The sequence below is a fragment of the Dermacentor silvarum genome, chromosome 9 (assembly GCF_013339745.2).
Source record: "Dermacentor silvarum isolate Dsil-2018 chromosome 9, BIME_Dsil_1.4, whole genome shotgun sequence".
NCBI lineage: Eukaryota > Metazoa > Arthropoda > Arachnida > Ixodida > Ixodidae > Dermacentor > Dermacentor silvarum.
Genome location: NC_051162.1, coordinates 33,914,536 through 33,928,677, shown reverse-complemented (window position 1 = coordinate 33,928,677; position 14,142 = coordinate 33,914,536). Strand labels below are relative to the sequence as shown.

General features: G+C 49.5%; 1 protein-coding gene across 1 annotated transcript; it reads right to left on the bottom strand.

Annotated features, from left to right (window-relative positions):
• Positions 1-1,974: 1,974 nt before the first annotated feature.
• Positions 1,975-5,274, bottom strand: LOC119464702 (vitamin D 25-hydroxylase). Its single transcript, XM_037725685.2, has 3 exons — positions 5,057-5,274; positions 2,956-3,143; positions 1,975-2,156 (listed from the first exon to the last, which is right to left on the bottom strand). The coding sequence occupies exons 1-3, from the start codon at positions 5,272-5,274 to the stop codon at positions 1,975-1,977; spliced, it is 588 nt and encodes a 195-aa protein (XP_037581613.1).
• Positions 5,275-14,142: the final 8,868 nt, after the last annotated feature.

Genomic DNA, 14,142 nt, shown 5'->3' with positions numbered 1-14,142 from the left:
AACTGGAACAAAACATAAAACGGGCAAATGGTCACTAATGTCGTTGATCGACACACCAGACACAGTTTCAGCAAATAATACATTTGTGGCGCGGATATCTAGTAAACTAGAAGTAGTTGGAGTTACTCTTGTGGGTAAACTAATCGTGTTAGAACAGGCGTATGTATGTATATTACTATTAAGTTCTCGTGCTATATTATAATCAGAAAGTAGGTTTATGTTCACATCACCCATAAGAACAACCGGAAGCTTGGTCAACGTTAGGAATTCCATTAGACTTTTTAAGAACCGGAAAAATTGTAATCTGTTACCAGCAGGTAGTCTGTATACTGTTGCAACCATGGTATGGGGTAGGGCTACGAGCAGACATTCAACATTCGGAGTTATGATTGAAAAATCTTCTATTACACCATGTGGATAGCAACCTTTAACGTATGCTGCAACACCACCGCTCCTGTCACTGGACCTAACTAGACCATTATAATTGTAATCATGGCGGCGAACGTGTTCATTACTGTTCAACCAGGTCTCAGTAAACAGAATCACATTGGTCCTGTCCAGCTACGTAGCATTTGCATATTCTTTAAGTTTGGCCCAAGTTAAGTGAAATTCCTGTACATTCAGGGCATAATTCAATAGGCTTTCAAGATACTTTCTTCTTTCTGGGGTTTTACGTGCCGAAACCAGTTCTGATTATGAGGCACGCCGTAGTGGAGGGCTCCGGATTAATTTTGACCACCTGGGGTTCTTTAACGTGCACTACAACGCAAGCACACGGGCGTTTTTGCATTTCGCCTCCATCGAAATGCGGCCGCCGTGGCTTCAAGATACAGGGCATTTCACTTAACTTGCGCCAAACTTTAAGAATATGAAAATGCTATATTGAACGTCAACATAGAAAGTTCAAGATACTTTCTATGTTGACGTTCAATATAGCATTTGCATATTCTTAAAGTTTGGCGCAAGTTAAGTGAAATGCCCTGTACATTCAGGGCATAATTCAATGGGCTTTCAAGATACTTTCTATGTTGACGTTCAATATAGCTCCAACAATATCTCAATGGGCTTTCAATATCGAGACCCAACGCATCTCTAAAGCAATGATTCAGTGGGCTTTCAATATTAACGTGCAACATATTGCAACAATGGTTCAATGGGATTGCAATGTTGAGACTCAACACATGTTTAGCAATTGCTGCAAAGAACTTTCAATATTGAAATACAGCATGGTTTCAACAATACACCAAAGATTTCTCGATGTTTCGACAGAATGTCGCGGACCAATTATCAGCACTTGACAACTTCCTCAATTATTTTTCAACAATCATGCAATGTATTTTCAGTGCCATTTGCTGACGTTGAACAATGACATTTCAATAACTTTTCAACATTTATTGTAAGGGTTCATTCATATATGCGAAACAAAGCAGCACTAGCAAGACCTCCTCCACACTACAATGTCGTACACACGTAGCACGTCAACTGTTAGAAATGGAGCCAGCAGACATCCAGTGTCTCCAGTGGTCTCGGGGGTTGTAACCCCCCCCCCTGAACCGACCTAACCGCCCCCCCCCTTTTGTTTAACCCCTTTTCTTTCCTTCCGCAACGGCAACTAAGATGTAAGACGCGCAATCGTCTGCACACTCGCAAAAAGCGCATTTTTTGACAATTTCCCTGAAGAAATCGAAATTAGTGCTGTTTAGATGGTATTGTCAAACTGTCAACCACCTCCCCCCCCCCCCTGGCAGAAATCCTGGCTGCGCTACTGCAGACATCGCTGCGGAAAAGTTCGCCGCCACCTGTATTGCCAACGAATCATATCTAGGAAAACTTTTTTGGCTCGTTGGTGCAGAACTGAGAAGGAAAACAGTAGTGCGAAAGAAACAAGGACGAGTGTAGTACGCAGGACTGTGTCCTCGTCTCATCCCTCTTTCTCTGGTGCTACTGTTTTCCTTCTCTCTTATCTAGGCTTAGCTAAGCCCGCGGCCTGAAAACTAATTCCCGAGGCGCTGGTCGCATCGCAAGGCCCAGCACTTCGTTCTTAAGGGCCGCTACACCATCGGACGGAGCTTCGACCGAGAACTGATGCAGGATGTTTGTGAAGAAGATGAACACCACCATGACGGCAATGGACTCCCCGGGACACGAGCGTTTTCCTGTGCCAGTTGGAAATAAAAGTCATCCTTACTTAGTAAACGGAGACAAAATGGAACAGCACTGAGGTTACTCCAGAACCAACCATCTCTAAACTATCAGTAATAATGCCACAATAAAACCCAAAATAAACGAAAAGTAGTATGGGAGATGTTTTAATCATTATAGAATTTTGTCTCAAGTGTTTGGTATATTGACTCATCATTGTGTCAATATTTAGGTTGTATTTGCTTTGGGTGAGGAAAGTATAGCCTTTTCTTTTCTTGTTCTTCTGGAATGAACTGGACATCTGCGCGCTATGATGGAGCCTCGTTTGATAGTATTTAATAATTAGTTTATTACCGTATTTCTTTCTAATAATCAAATATTTAGTTTCCTAATGTTGTTTATTTCGTCACATGTGCGTCGAGGGCACACCAAGGCATGCACTTTCTAGCACCACAATCAGCCAACAAACTTGGCAATTTCCTGCTAACACCGCTGCCCTCGAATATTTTAGCGACAGAAACATCTAGTGATCATAGGCAACCACAGTGCTTCGAGTCAAGGGTCTTCAACACCACAATAGTAGAGGGTGTTCTAAAGCAAATAAATAAACTAATATGATGATCCAGTGTAGGCGCAGCGGCTTCTTATTGGCAAATTTCTAATGTAACTCTTCGTAAACAACGTCATGTCAAAGCACTGTACAGTTTCTCAATAATTAATTTTTTGTGGACATACTACGTATTTAGCAATCTGTTTGTGGACAGGCTGACATGTCACACTCAGCTAGACCCCCCCCCCCCCCGCCCCTCTTACCACATGAGAAGGGAATGAACCGCTCGGGCTTCTTCGCTGACTTTCCGTCGTCACTCAGAAAGCGTTCTGGGCGGAACACTTCGGGGTCTCCCCAGAAAGAAGATTCGTTGAAGATCGACCAGAACGACGGAATAACGATGCTTCCCCGGGGTATGAAGTAGCCGCCCAAATTAATGTCGTTGCTTGCGCTGCATGAATTGCAAAAAAGGCGTCCGTTAATTGGTATACACAAAACAACAACAAAAATAAATAAATAAGGAAGTAGAACCAGAGAAAGGTAATGCCTGGAGTATAATATCATATTCCGAGACACTTTGTGCTTTATATATTGGCTTCATGTAGGCGACACAGCATCACCCAAAAGAGCATAATCTACCAATCTCCCTAATAAAAGAAAAACATGGCCTAAACTCAAGACGAGCGTTTTCTTTTGGGTCTGAATATCCTGCGTAACGCATGGTCCTTTCCTCTTGAGACATTGAATTGTACGTTGGCTTCAATGCTTCTCAAAGTTAAATCCGATTCGGCACAGTCCTTCTACAAAATTTGATCCTCGAGCCTGAAAACTCATCTTAGGAAAGCAACTCTGCCTTTTGTGGCTACTTACTAGCTTTCATTAGAGCGAATAGCTTTGTTTGCCTTTTTCGTTCGTGTTCCTTGTTGGCGATTGGCCAGTGGATTAGCGATATAAATGCACCTATGAAAAGCGTGCGTGCTCTCCCGAAACCGAGTTATGGGGCGCATTGTCTGTTTGCCGAATGACAGCATCAAAGGTCTTCGAGACGTACGTGCTAATTCGAGTGAGCTGTATAGTGCGTGAAGGTTTAGATGGGGCAGTGGAGCACTCGCAAAGAAAACGTGTAGTGCTGCTCATTGGTTTGGTTACTGTCGTTGCCATTGTACCAGATACGACCACCTTTCCTTTGTAACTCGTTCACGAGCCTCTCACTTGAGCGGAAATCCTGGTGATAACGGCATGAATCGTTTTGGACATTATAAACATTTTGTTGCCGAATAGAACACTCCGAACTTTTATTTGTTTAGAAATTAAATTAATCAAAATTCCATTTGATAGATTGAGGTCATCTATTTAGAGTATTTTATTTGGTATGATTCGAAACTTTGGTTATTCGTACACTCCTAATCATCTTAAGCATTCCATTTAGATATTCTGAAGCGTTTTGATGTCCGTTTATTTCGCCCGTAATTTTCTTTCTTGAATATGTGCTTTTGAGCGCTTCTATATTCACCTGACTACCAAGAAACCATATTCTTCGCCGCCTATAGTGTAAATTCTGCATTGATATAGGCACCCCAAATCTCTCGCGGTCCATCACTTCTCAATTTGCGTCTGCCATACTTATGCGTTTCGCTTCTGGCAGCTCTAGAGTTTGCCAACCGATACCACCTTAAATTTATTAATTTGACATGCTACCTCCCACGCTTAAAACTACTAAACCTTAATCATCTGCTTTTAAGGCTGGAATGAGTGTCTGGCTTAACGGCGCTCGCGCCTTATCTCGAAAACGGCCTACAGGCGGCGCATACCATTTTGCGTGCGGTGTTCTCGTCGCTTAGTTTGCGTTCAAGCGATAAACAGCACGAAGGTCACTGGCTGCTGCTGCTGCCACGCTTCTTCACGCCAGCGTTTTGACAGCGAATGTCCGCGTTCATCGAGTGTCATGTGTTCATGTTTGCCTGTGCGCAATGACGCCATGCTTATCAATTTAGTTAGTAAGCGAATATTTCCATGTTTATACGTTTAACCAAAGAGACGTGGTCCAGCACGTGCTTAGCATCCTGGAACGCCAGAGGCCGAAAGCGGCGCCCCCACGGGTTTGACGCGAGTAGGTTGCTGCTCCGGGACGTTCGAGCACGCTAGTGTCTTGCTTTAATTCCCCTATCCCTTCCTCCCTTTATGCCGGATCGTAAAGTTGTTTCACTCACTCACTCATGTTTATACGGCCGATAAATCTACTATACTTACTTCCTACAGCTGTCTACTAATTTGCTATCGCAATGGACGCTTCGCCTTGCGGGCAAGACTGCGAATTCTCTTTTTTATGAAACATGCTCCACCGTGGACGCGGAGAAACCTCACCTTCTCATCAGGCTAAGTGGGTTGACGGGCTTGCAGCGCATCGTCTCCCACATGAACGCCTGCGTGTAAGGCATGCGGGCCCGGTCCATCCACGAGACTCGATTGCTTCCAGTCGGGCCCTTCTGCTCGATCACAGCGTCGATCTCGGCCTGGACGCGACCCTGCAGGTCTGGCTTCGCGGCAGACATCAGCAGCAGCCACTCCAGTGCGGAACGCATTGTTCCGCTGCCTCCACCGAAGTACGACCCAACGTTACCTATTAGCAGTTCACCTGTAGAAAATTAGAATGGCGGAGGTTACACTGACTTGCAACGTATACAATGTGCAGCGCTTGGTCAACAGCACGCACGTTCATTCGCCTTGCCCTCCCATTCGACTCACTGTGTGCACGCAATAATGAAATATATTAGGAACAAGCAGATAGCGAAACAGCGCTGTTTCACTCTGTCTTTTGTTTTCTGCGTTTGTGGGCGCTGCGAACACTATTCAATTGAGCAATTACCATCTCGCCCGAGCGTCAGCCCTTGATCCCAAGTTACTTTATACCAGGGATGTCAAACACCCCGCGGAAACAGCCCACGAAATCCTTAGGGGCGGCCCGCGTGGCCTCATTCATTAGTGCAAACCTTCTGACCTCCCCGACTTTCTTGTGTCCGTTTCCTGACTCGCTCAACGGACACTGTTCCCTTTCGTAGCATGGTGGACGTAACTGTTCACCTTTCAAAGCGATAATAGCGCGCTAACCAGATTATGCATGACGAAACGTGACCATGGTCATCCCTCTTAAAAGTAGGCGTGGGTGCGGTAACACTCCCCCCCCCCCCCCTTCAACATATAAAATGGACAGTCACTTCAGCATACGCCAAAGAGGGTGAAGGTGAAAGCCTGGGCACCAACATACATTCATCAAATTACGTGACATTCTCATTCGAATGCGTTACTTCCTATTCGGTTTTCCGACCGAAGGTCATGGATTCGATTGATCTAATTGACGCTACCTTGAATAACTGTGCCTTAATTACCCTCGCCTTAACGCCAAAGGTGGTGGGTTCGACTCGATCCCACATAAGCTCAAGGGTTCGACTGCCACTGAAGGTCGTGGGTTCGAGTGCCTGAATTAACTGTATCTTAATTAAGACGGTGACCCGCGCATCATCGGAATTATTGCGTGAGCGTTGCTTGCTTACTCATACAAGACGATGACGACGGTGAGCCGCACGCGTGTTTCTATTTGCGCCCAAGCCCAGTGCTCGACCGCTGGCGGCGCCATGCGCGGCTCGCGCGAACCATGTTTCCAGGTGGTTTCTTTCACCGAGGGCGTTCGAACGCAATCATATGATTGGCATGAATGCATGCTTTGGAAGCATGGCTGTATGGCCTAGTGGTTATGACGCTCGCTTTGAGACCCGCCTTGACTAGAAAATTTTTTTTCTTGATATCACGCTTTTCTTTATTTCATCTCTGTTTGGCAGCGCGGTCGGTTGAACCCCGGTGCCGGGCGCCGACGCGAAGCGGCGGTCGTTGGGGTGTTGCGGAGCGCAGCGTAGCAACACCCCATATAAAAGCATACTGCTCCAGTCTGCTCCCTCCCTGATAGTGAGATTATATTTGGATCATCAAAACAGTTATGCGTTTATTTATGAATACCATCGATCCCTTAACAGCAGCCAAGTCGTGCCTAGTCACCACCAGCCCAGCGTGTTCTCCGTTCCAACGGCGGCGGCTAGAAACATGGTACGCGCGAGCGGCGCATGGCGGCGCCAGCGGTCGAGCCCTGGGTTTGGGCGCAAATAGAAACACGCGACCCGCACACCATCACAATTGTTGCGTGAGCGTTTGCATATAGAAAAGACGCGATGCCGGGTCGGGGTAGTAAGTGAATTACTACACTTCTGCCCGAATTGGAGAGTAGCTCCAATTCGGGCACCACGCACAACAGGGTCTTCGCGGCAGTCTGTTCGCATCGTTTTGACGAGAACGATCTGTACTGTCCGCCAGGCGTCGACGGCGATCTGCGGCTTGTAAGAGAGAGAGAGAGAAATAACTTTATTAATGAAAAATAGGGTTAAGGGGGCCGGAGGGTGGGTCCTTAGTCCAGGACTCCAGTGGCCACCGCCACGCGCCGTGCCTGGTCGAGGAGGCTCAATTGAGTCTCCAGGTCAGTCCGGGCGAGGATGGCTGCCCAAGGCTCCCTAAAGGAATTTTGTGCTAAACGGGGTGAATTTGAATTTTGGGGTGCGGCTTGTAATGCTCTCTGCACAGCAGTCTGCTGAGCCCGATCAAGCCTTACAACTGAAATTACATGTCGGGAGCGCCGCGTTTGCAGGTACCTTAACTCGATGGCGCCACCATACTGGTGGAGGCTCGGGAGCGCGTTGATTGCGCGCCTCGTCTGAATCGCATATCGTCGTCTGCGCCTGCGGACGCTGCGTTTGCAGGCATTTTACCTAGATGGCGCCACCATACTGGCGGAGGCTCGAGTCGTCTCCCCCTGCGTTTGCGTTATAGGGTATTTTCCGCGGCCCGATAGCAAGCGCTTGCGTGGCTCAGCGGTAGAGTATCCGGCTCCCACGCAGCGGGTGCGGGTTCGATGCCGGCGGGAGCAGGTAATTTCTTCGCGTTTCCGACGCGGCGGACGCCACCGGCGGCGGCATCATCGCGACCCGAAACGGCTATTGGAATAAGCCCATAACAGCTTCCGCTGTAAAAAAAATTACGTAGAATCTCCCCAGGGAGTTATCTGAATGATGAGTAAGCATTTCGTAGTAACGACGTGGTATTGAGTGCTCTCAGCCAACACTGCTGGCAATCCTATCGGTCGTCTTCGTGCCATTACGGTAAACGTGCCAGCGCTGCGGCGACACGAACTGCTGCGGAAAGCGGCGCAACGTCAACTGATGAGGCAAGCAAACTACTGCAGGTGGTGGCACCACGTGCGCTGATTCTGATCCCAAGCCAGGGCCGCTCCACAGTTCCGGATTACTAAAGGTCTGCCTATAGTGCGTCACACGTCATGTAGTCACAGAGACGCGCTCGTGCCACTGCTCGTGCATTCGTCGTCTTCTTCCACAGCTGGCGAACTTGAAAGCGATCGGCGTACACGGAGGACGGACGGACGTTCAGACAGTTTTGTCATTCGGTAATCGTAGAAATGACCACGCATAAACAAAATCACCGCTTAAGCACTCCGTACAGATGGTTAACCAGCGAAACTGAAACGTGTGGCCCCGGTGTTTATGAATGGGTTAACATTGAAGTATTTCTCAATTATTGGTTACATCTTTGTGTGTTTCTCAATGACGTTGCACACACGTTCTGCTTCGACGGAGAAACGACGTCACTGACGGTATGACCGCAGTCCACCGTTGTCGCATTGGCACTTGGGATTCTTCAAAATTAAATTGCTTCAAAATTAAGTCTTTCCGTCACCTAAGACAATGAATGGCTCATACCCCCGTAAACACGGCCTCCCCTTTACGACGACAGATGTCAAATTCTACGCTGGAATGATGGGCGGCAACGGAGCCAGCTGTGAAAGAAGACAACGACGCTCGAGCCATTGTTGATGATGATAGTTTCTGCTTACAGGCGACCGACGGACGAATCGGCTAGCCATATACAGCTTCGGTGTAAAGAGAAAGATGTTGGGGGGCAGGACAGGGGCAAGAAAAGGGCCCTCGAGGAGCTATGTGGACTGAATACGGCCCGGTGTCAGAGATGTGTTTCAGACCACGGATGCCTTCGGGGTTGTTCTTTACGGCGCTACATGGTTGCGACAGCGCTTATCGCAGTCAAAGAGAGCATTACGAATGACAAACGCCAGATATGCACTCACATATGCTTCTGCACGTTCCCGTTTGATTGTGTGGAAATGAGAAACAAATGGCTGACGCCGGTGTTCCCAACGCAAAACGATGGTTGACTCCTTTCTAGAGAACATTTTTCCACTTGATATAAAAATTTCACTAAAATTATTCCGGAAGCCCTTGGTGAATTCAAGATTTCAGCGAAGTTTTTATATGTGGTGGATGAATGTTCTGTAGAAAGGAGTCAACCTGCGTATTGCGAAATTTTGGGATGTCCAATCGACTAACCGCAAAGGCCGAGCACTACTACGATCCTGGCATATATCACCACGAAAGTTCTAAAGAGTGTCTTGCGTACTGCTGAGTTCCAACGCGCCAGCTCTTTGCAGGCTACGTTTCATTAGCGAGGGAATAAATATGATGTCTTCTCACAGAGACCTTTAAAAGCCGAGACATAAGTGGCATCGTGAACCAAAAATGCAGCCGGCTACGACTGCACATACGCCGAAGCAAAGGAACATCCGAGAGTGAAGAAGTAGCATGGGTTCTCACATCGCTGTTAACAGCTTTCGCGTGGGGCCAGCAATCATGTGATTGTAAAAAAAAACAGCGTCCAGGCACTCCGTCGAGATGATTAACACGCGAAGCTGAAACGTGCGGCCCCGGTGTTTAACAGTGGGTTAATCCCGACGCTGTATTGAAGCGTTTCACTATTATAGGTTACATGTTTGTGTTTCTAGTGGAACGCAAGCGCCAATAGCAGGAGGACGCTGCTAACCACGATGCCGAGCTAACTCGAGATATCGAACGCATGCGACAACGGTGAGCCGAGGAGCCGGCGTTGCGGTCAGAGCAGGTACGACGCAAAGAACGACGTCACTAACGGCGCTACCAATGGCACGTGTGCTTGGGTGCGACGTAGAGATCGACGTAACTTACGGCGCAGATAATGGAGACGTTTAGCGAAACATGGGACGAACGGTTATTCGTTTCGCCTAGCCAGATACAGCTATCGCGGTAAAAAAATGTCACAGTTTCGCAAGGGCGAAGCAATGAATGCGACAGCAACACAGCAATGTCATACGAAGTATGAGCGGCTTTGGTAGCAATATGAATTGTAGTAAACATGAGCTGATTAAGTAAGCAGGTGTGCTGCGGCGTAAGTAGACCGACATGAAGAGAGACTCGATGACCACGAGAAGGCGCGTGTGAAACGGTGGTGTTGATGAGAAGCGCTTCCCGTGGGCAGCGCGTGCGAAGGGACACACCTGTAGCGCTGCACTGCCGACCCGGGCAGCATTGCATGTGTAGCGTGCGTTGGAAAATGTGGCCCGACTATTACTAACTGATTGAACAAGCGTGGTGTGAGCGCGCACAAACAAACATGAATAGATCACACTGAATGACTGCAGACAACGACTGTCAAAACGCTGGCAGCAAGCGCATACGCCGCAGCAACGGGCGAAGGTACGTGCGGTCTATCGCTTCAACGGAAACTGAGCGGCGAATGCACGGCGCATAAAGGTCAGAGCCGTGTGGAGATAAGCGACGGTGCGAGCGAGCGACGAGCGCGGTTGTTGGCAGAGTGGAAGTGCGCCCCCCCCCCCCTCCTCCGCTCCCTCCGGCGCTGGCTTCCCGCTTCCTTGCTTGCGCGTGGGAGATTGAGTGCGTTCGCTCTCCGTGATAGCGTGCGTCCCCGCACGCTTCCGCTCGGGCATACGGCGCGCGGCGAAGATTTTATCTATAGGGAATCTCACGGCGACGGCGACGACGACGGCAACGGCAGAAATCCGGTTGAAGTGTCCATATAATTGCTATCGCAATAAAAGGGCGGAAAAGTGCCTACAAAGTGTGGGGAGCACACGCTGCCACCTTCTCCCGCGGGCGCCCGCCCGTCGCTTGCGCACGGAGCACACGCGCCGGTAGCCGGGCGGACATCTCGTGCGCGCACAGCGCGGGCAGCGGTAGCCGGGCGGACACGGGAGAAATGCACTTTGCCCTCTTCCGGTTCTCGCTCGCCTCTCGCGACGCAGGCGCCCACGCGGGAAGAGGGAAAGTATCCGGCGGGCGAGGAGGACACTCCCCTCGCGGAAAGGTAAAAAGGTATAAAAGAGCCTGACCGAGAGACCCCGGGGCTCTTTGACCCCGCTTGACCTAACTGCCCATACGGATTTACCCGCTGAAACCGTGAGTGACCTCGTTTGCGTGACTACCACACACGACGAGGCAAGCCTATTTTATTACTTATTACCTCTGCAAGTGTGTTTTATTGCCCACAGCAATAAACGTTGAGTTGACTCGCTTGTTGCCTTATTCGCCCGAACCCTACGTAGCTGCGATTACACGCGCTACGGGTTGGGGAAGACCCCCACAAAAGGTAAACGAAAATAAAACAGCGAAGCTGGGCGATCGTAGCCCAGCATTTTGCGGAAGTGCGCGCGAACTTTTAGGGGCGAAGCTCCTTAGGGTGTGGGTCTGTCCCTCCTCTGTAGTAGTAGTAGTAGTCGTCGTAGTAGGTAGCCACGTCTACTTTTATGAGAAAAAAAAATCCGACAGTTGTGTCCGTAGCGTGGAATCGAACCAGGGACTCCTCGCTTCCGAACTCGCGGCGCTAACCACTACACCACGAAGCGCACATGGACACGCGCACCACGATGACAATAAATACCCACCATTAACGAAAGACTGCGCGTTTCTAACGCGTTTGTGCTAGCGCGTTACGGCCCGTGTAACAAGCTGGTGTAAGACGCTGTAGCCTCTCCGTCTTACCCCCGTATTCATAAACGCTCCTCGACTTGAACTTGACTTGCCACCGCCTTGGGCAGCGCGTTCGAAACGCGTTGAAGGCGGTGGCAAGTGAAGTTCAAGTCGAGGAGCGTTTATGAATACGGAGGTTATACTCTCTCAGCAGTCATGTGATGGCGTCGGGAAACGCGGTGCACGTTCCGGCATGTGTAAACGGCTGCGTAAGACGCTGTGGTCTCTCCCCCTTACTAAAGAGTACTGCACGTTTCTAACGCGTTTGTGCTAGCGTCCCCTTAAGCGGGAGATGGTGCAATTATAATGAAGGGCGCTGTTATAAAATAGGAATGACGTCACATATGGCGCGTGCCATTGGTGGAAGTCAATCAATCGATTTAGTGTGGCGAGACTGGGCGAATTACACGGAAGATTCACGATTTACCGATGAGTCCCCACGGAGCTTCGCCCACTCATCATCATTCACCCCGTGGATATGCCGTGTTTTTTTGTCTTACTCATGATGATGATAATTTCTTTTCGCGCGTCTCGGATTTACGGCCGTCACTGCGCGTTGCATAGCGCAGCTTGCAACACTGAAACCGCGTTCCAATACCGAAACCGCGTTCCAGGAGACCCCGTCCGTGAATGCGTCTCTCTCTTTCTCTCATAGCGCGCAAAACCTCTTCACTTCGCAGAGCACGAGCGTACGAACGCGCCAGCTGTGGACGAAGACGACGACGGTCGAACGAAATCATATGGTTCGCATAAATGCACGTTCTGCAAGCGTGTCTAGTGGTTACGACGCTTGCCTTAGGACCGGGGGTACGCGGGTTCTAATCCCGCTTCAGAAGAAAATTTCATTTTTCTTGGTAGTGTCTTGGTACGCACCACAAATTACGGCTGGCTTGAACAGCTTCGCTGTTAAAAATTCAGTGCTGTTCTACTCTGTGAAGGTGGGTGACCAGCGAAGCTGTTTATGGGGTGATTGACCGTTGCTCCGCTGAATAAATGAATAAACCTTATTGTATGAAGAGTGGTGTGGTTAATCTCGGGGAGCACTCTTGAAGAGTCCCACTGACCGCGGCGGCTCGCCGGGCCTGGTCCAGCTGGGGTCGCCAGTTGGCTTCCCAGTGCCAGCTCGGAAAGCCGTGCCTCCCAAGACCACGTTGTGAGTTGAGTGCCTGTGACGAGCTCACCAGCCTGGATACTACTGCCTGGCTGGGCCTCCGTACACTGGTAAGTAATGTGTGTCAGTGTGGCTGTGTGGTCGTTGCCCCTGGCATACCATGGTTGTGTATACCTCTGGAAACATTGCGTGAAATCTCGAAATGTGCGGGTAAATGTTGGTTTGAAGGCGGCGCCAGTCACTGGCTTGTTGGCTGCTTTACTAGGAGCGTACTGCTCGTGATGCGATCTTCATGGTGGTTTGTGAGGGGACCCGAAGAGTATTCTGCGGCTCGGCCAGCAAGTCGGCGAGCTACGCAATCGGCCTCCTCGTTTGCCTTCCAGGCCTGTATGGCCTGGGCACCAGACGACCCCCATGGTCCTCAGTCAGCGTGGGGCCCAGGATATCGGTGACGCACCTGGGATGAGTCTGAAGATATAACCGACAGGGCGGCCTGTGAATCCGTCAGGATATATGCGGAGCGACCTCTTCGTTCTGTTTCTTTGATTTCTTTACGCCTCCCGGAGTCCCGGTCTTGGCGTGGTGGATCGTGCGTATACTAGCACTGACGCGCTCATGTGGCCGCCAGTGTGAGCTACGGCAGTTACCACGCTCTCTTTGTCGCCAATCTAAGGGCTTGAGTATCTAGTTTCCTTTCCATCCACTCTCCGTGGTAGCAGTGCCGTCGAAACGTCACGCGTGTCTAGTTTCCCCCGGCTCCTCGGGGCGGAGGTCTCATCGTCTACGCAAATGTATATAAAGAACCAGCAATACAAGTTGCCGTTCGCTTGGCGTTTTGTGCACGATATTCATCGGTGGTGTTTGCCGCTCGCCGGAAAAGATTGCATTCTCGTCTCTTTTCCTGCCGTCGGTCTTCGTAGGCGCATTGTTCCTCGAGAGTCCAGGCTAGACGCGGAAATGATGGAATTAATATAATAATAACAGAGGTGATAGCAGAATGTGTGTGCGTATCTATCGTCACGATGAAAATCGATAAAAACAATGAATGCGTTTCTACCTTTCTTCAAACTTCTATGCCACTTCTGTGTCTTGTGCAAAACAGCTTCGCTGGTCATCCATCTTCACAGAGTGGGATGGCTCATGATTTTCAAGCGAATCTTTATTGACCATTTTATGACGCGCCGTACGTTGCCTCAGCGAGTGCGCACGAATACGAAACCACTACTGCTTCAGCCCGGCTACTGTGCGATCAGCCGTCGGAAATGCAACTGGGTGTTCGCTAATGCACTGTGCCCAATTCATGCTGCAAAATGTGTAACGAGAAGACGTGTGCGGTAGCTAGCTGCAAAAATAGTGATTCGCACATTAAGGAATGGAATCAACCTGCGTCGCCGCTGATACATAAGGACTGG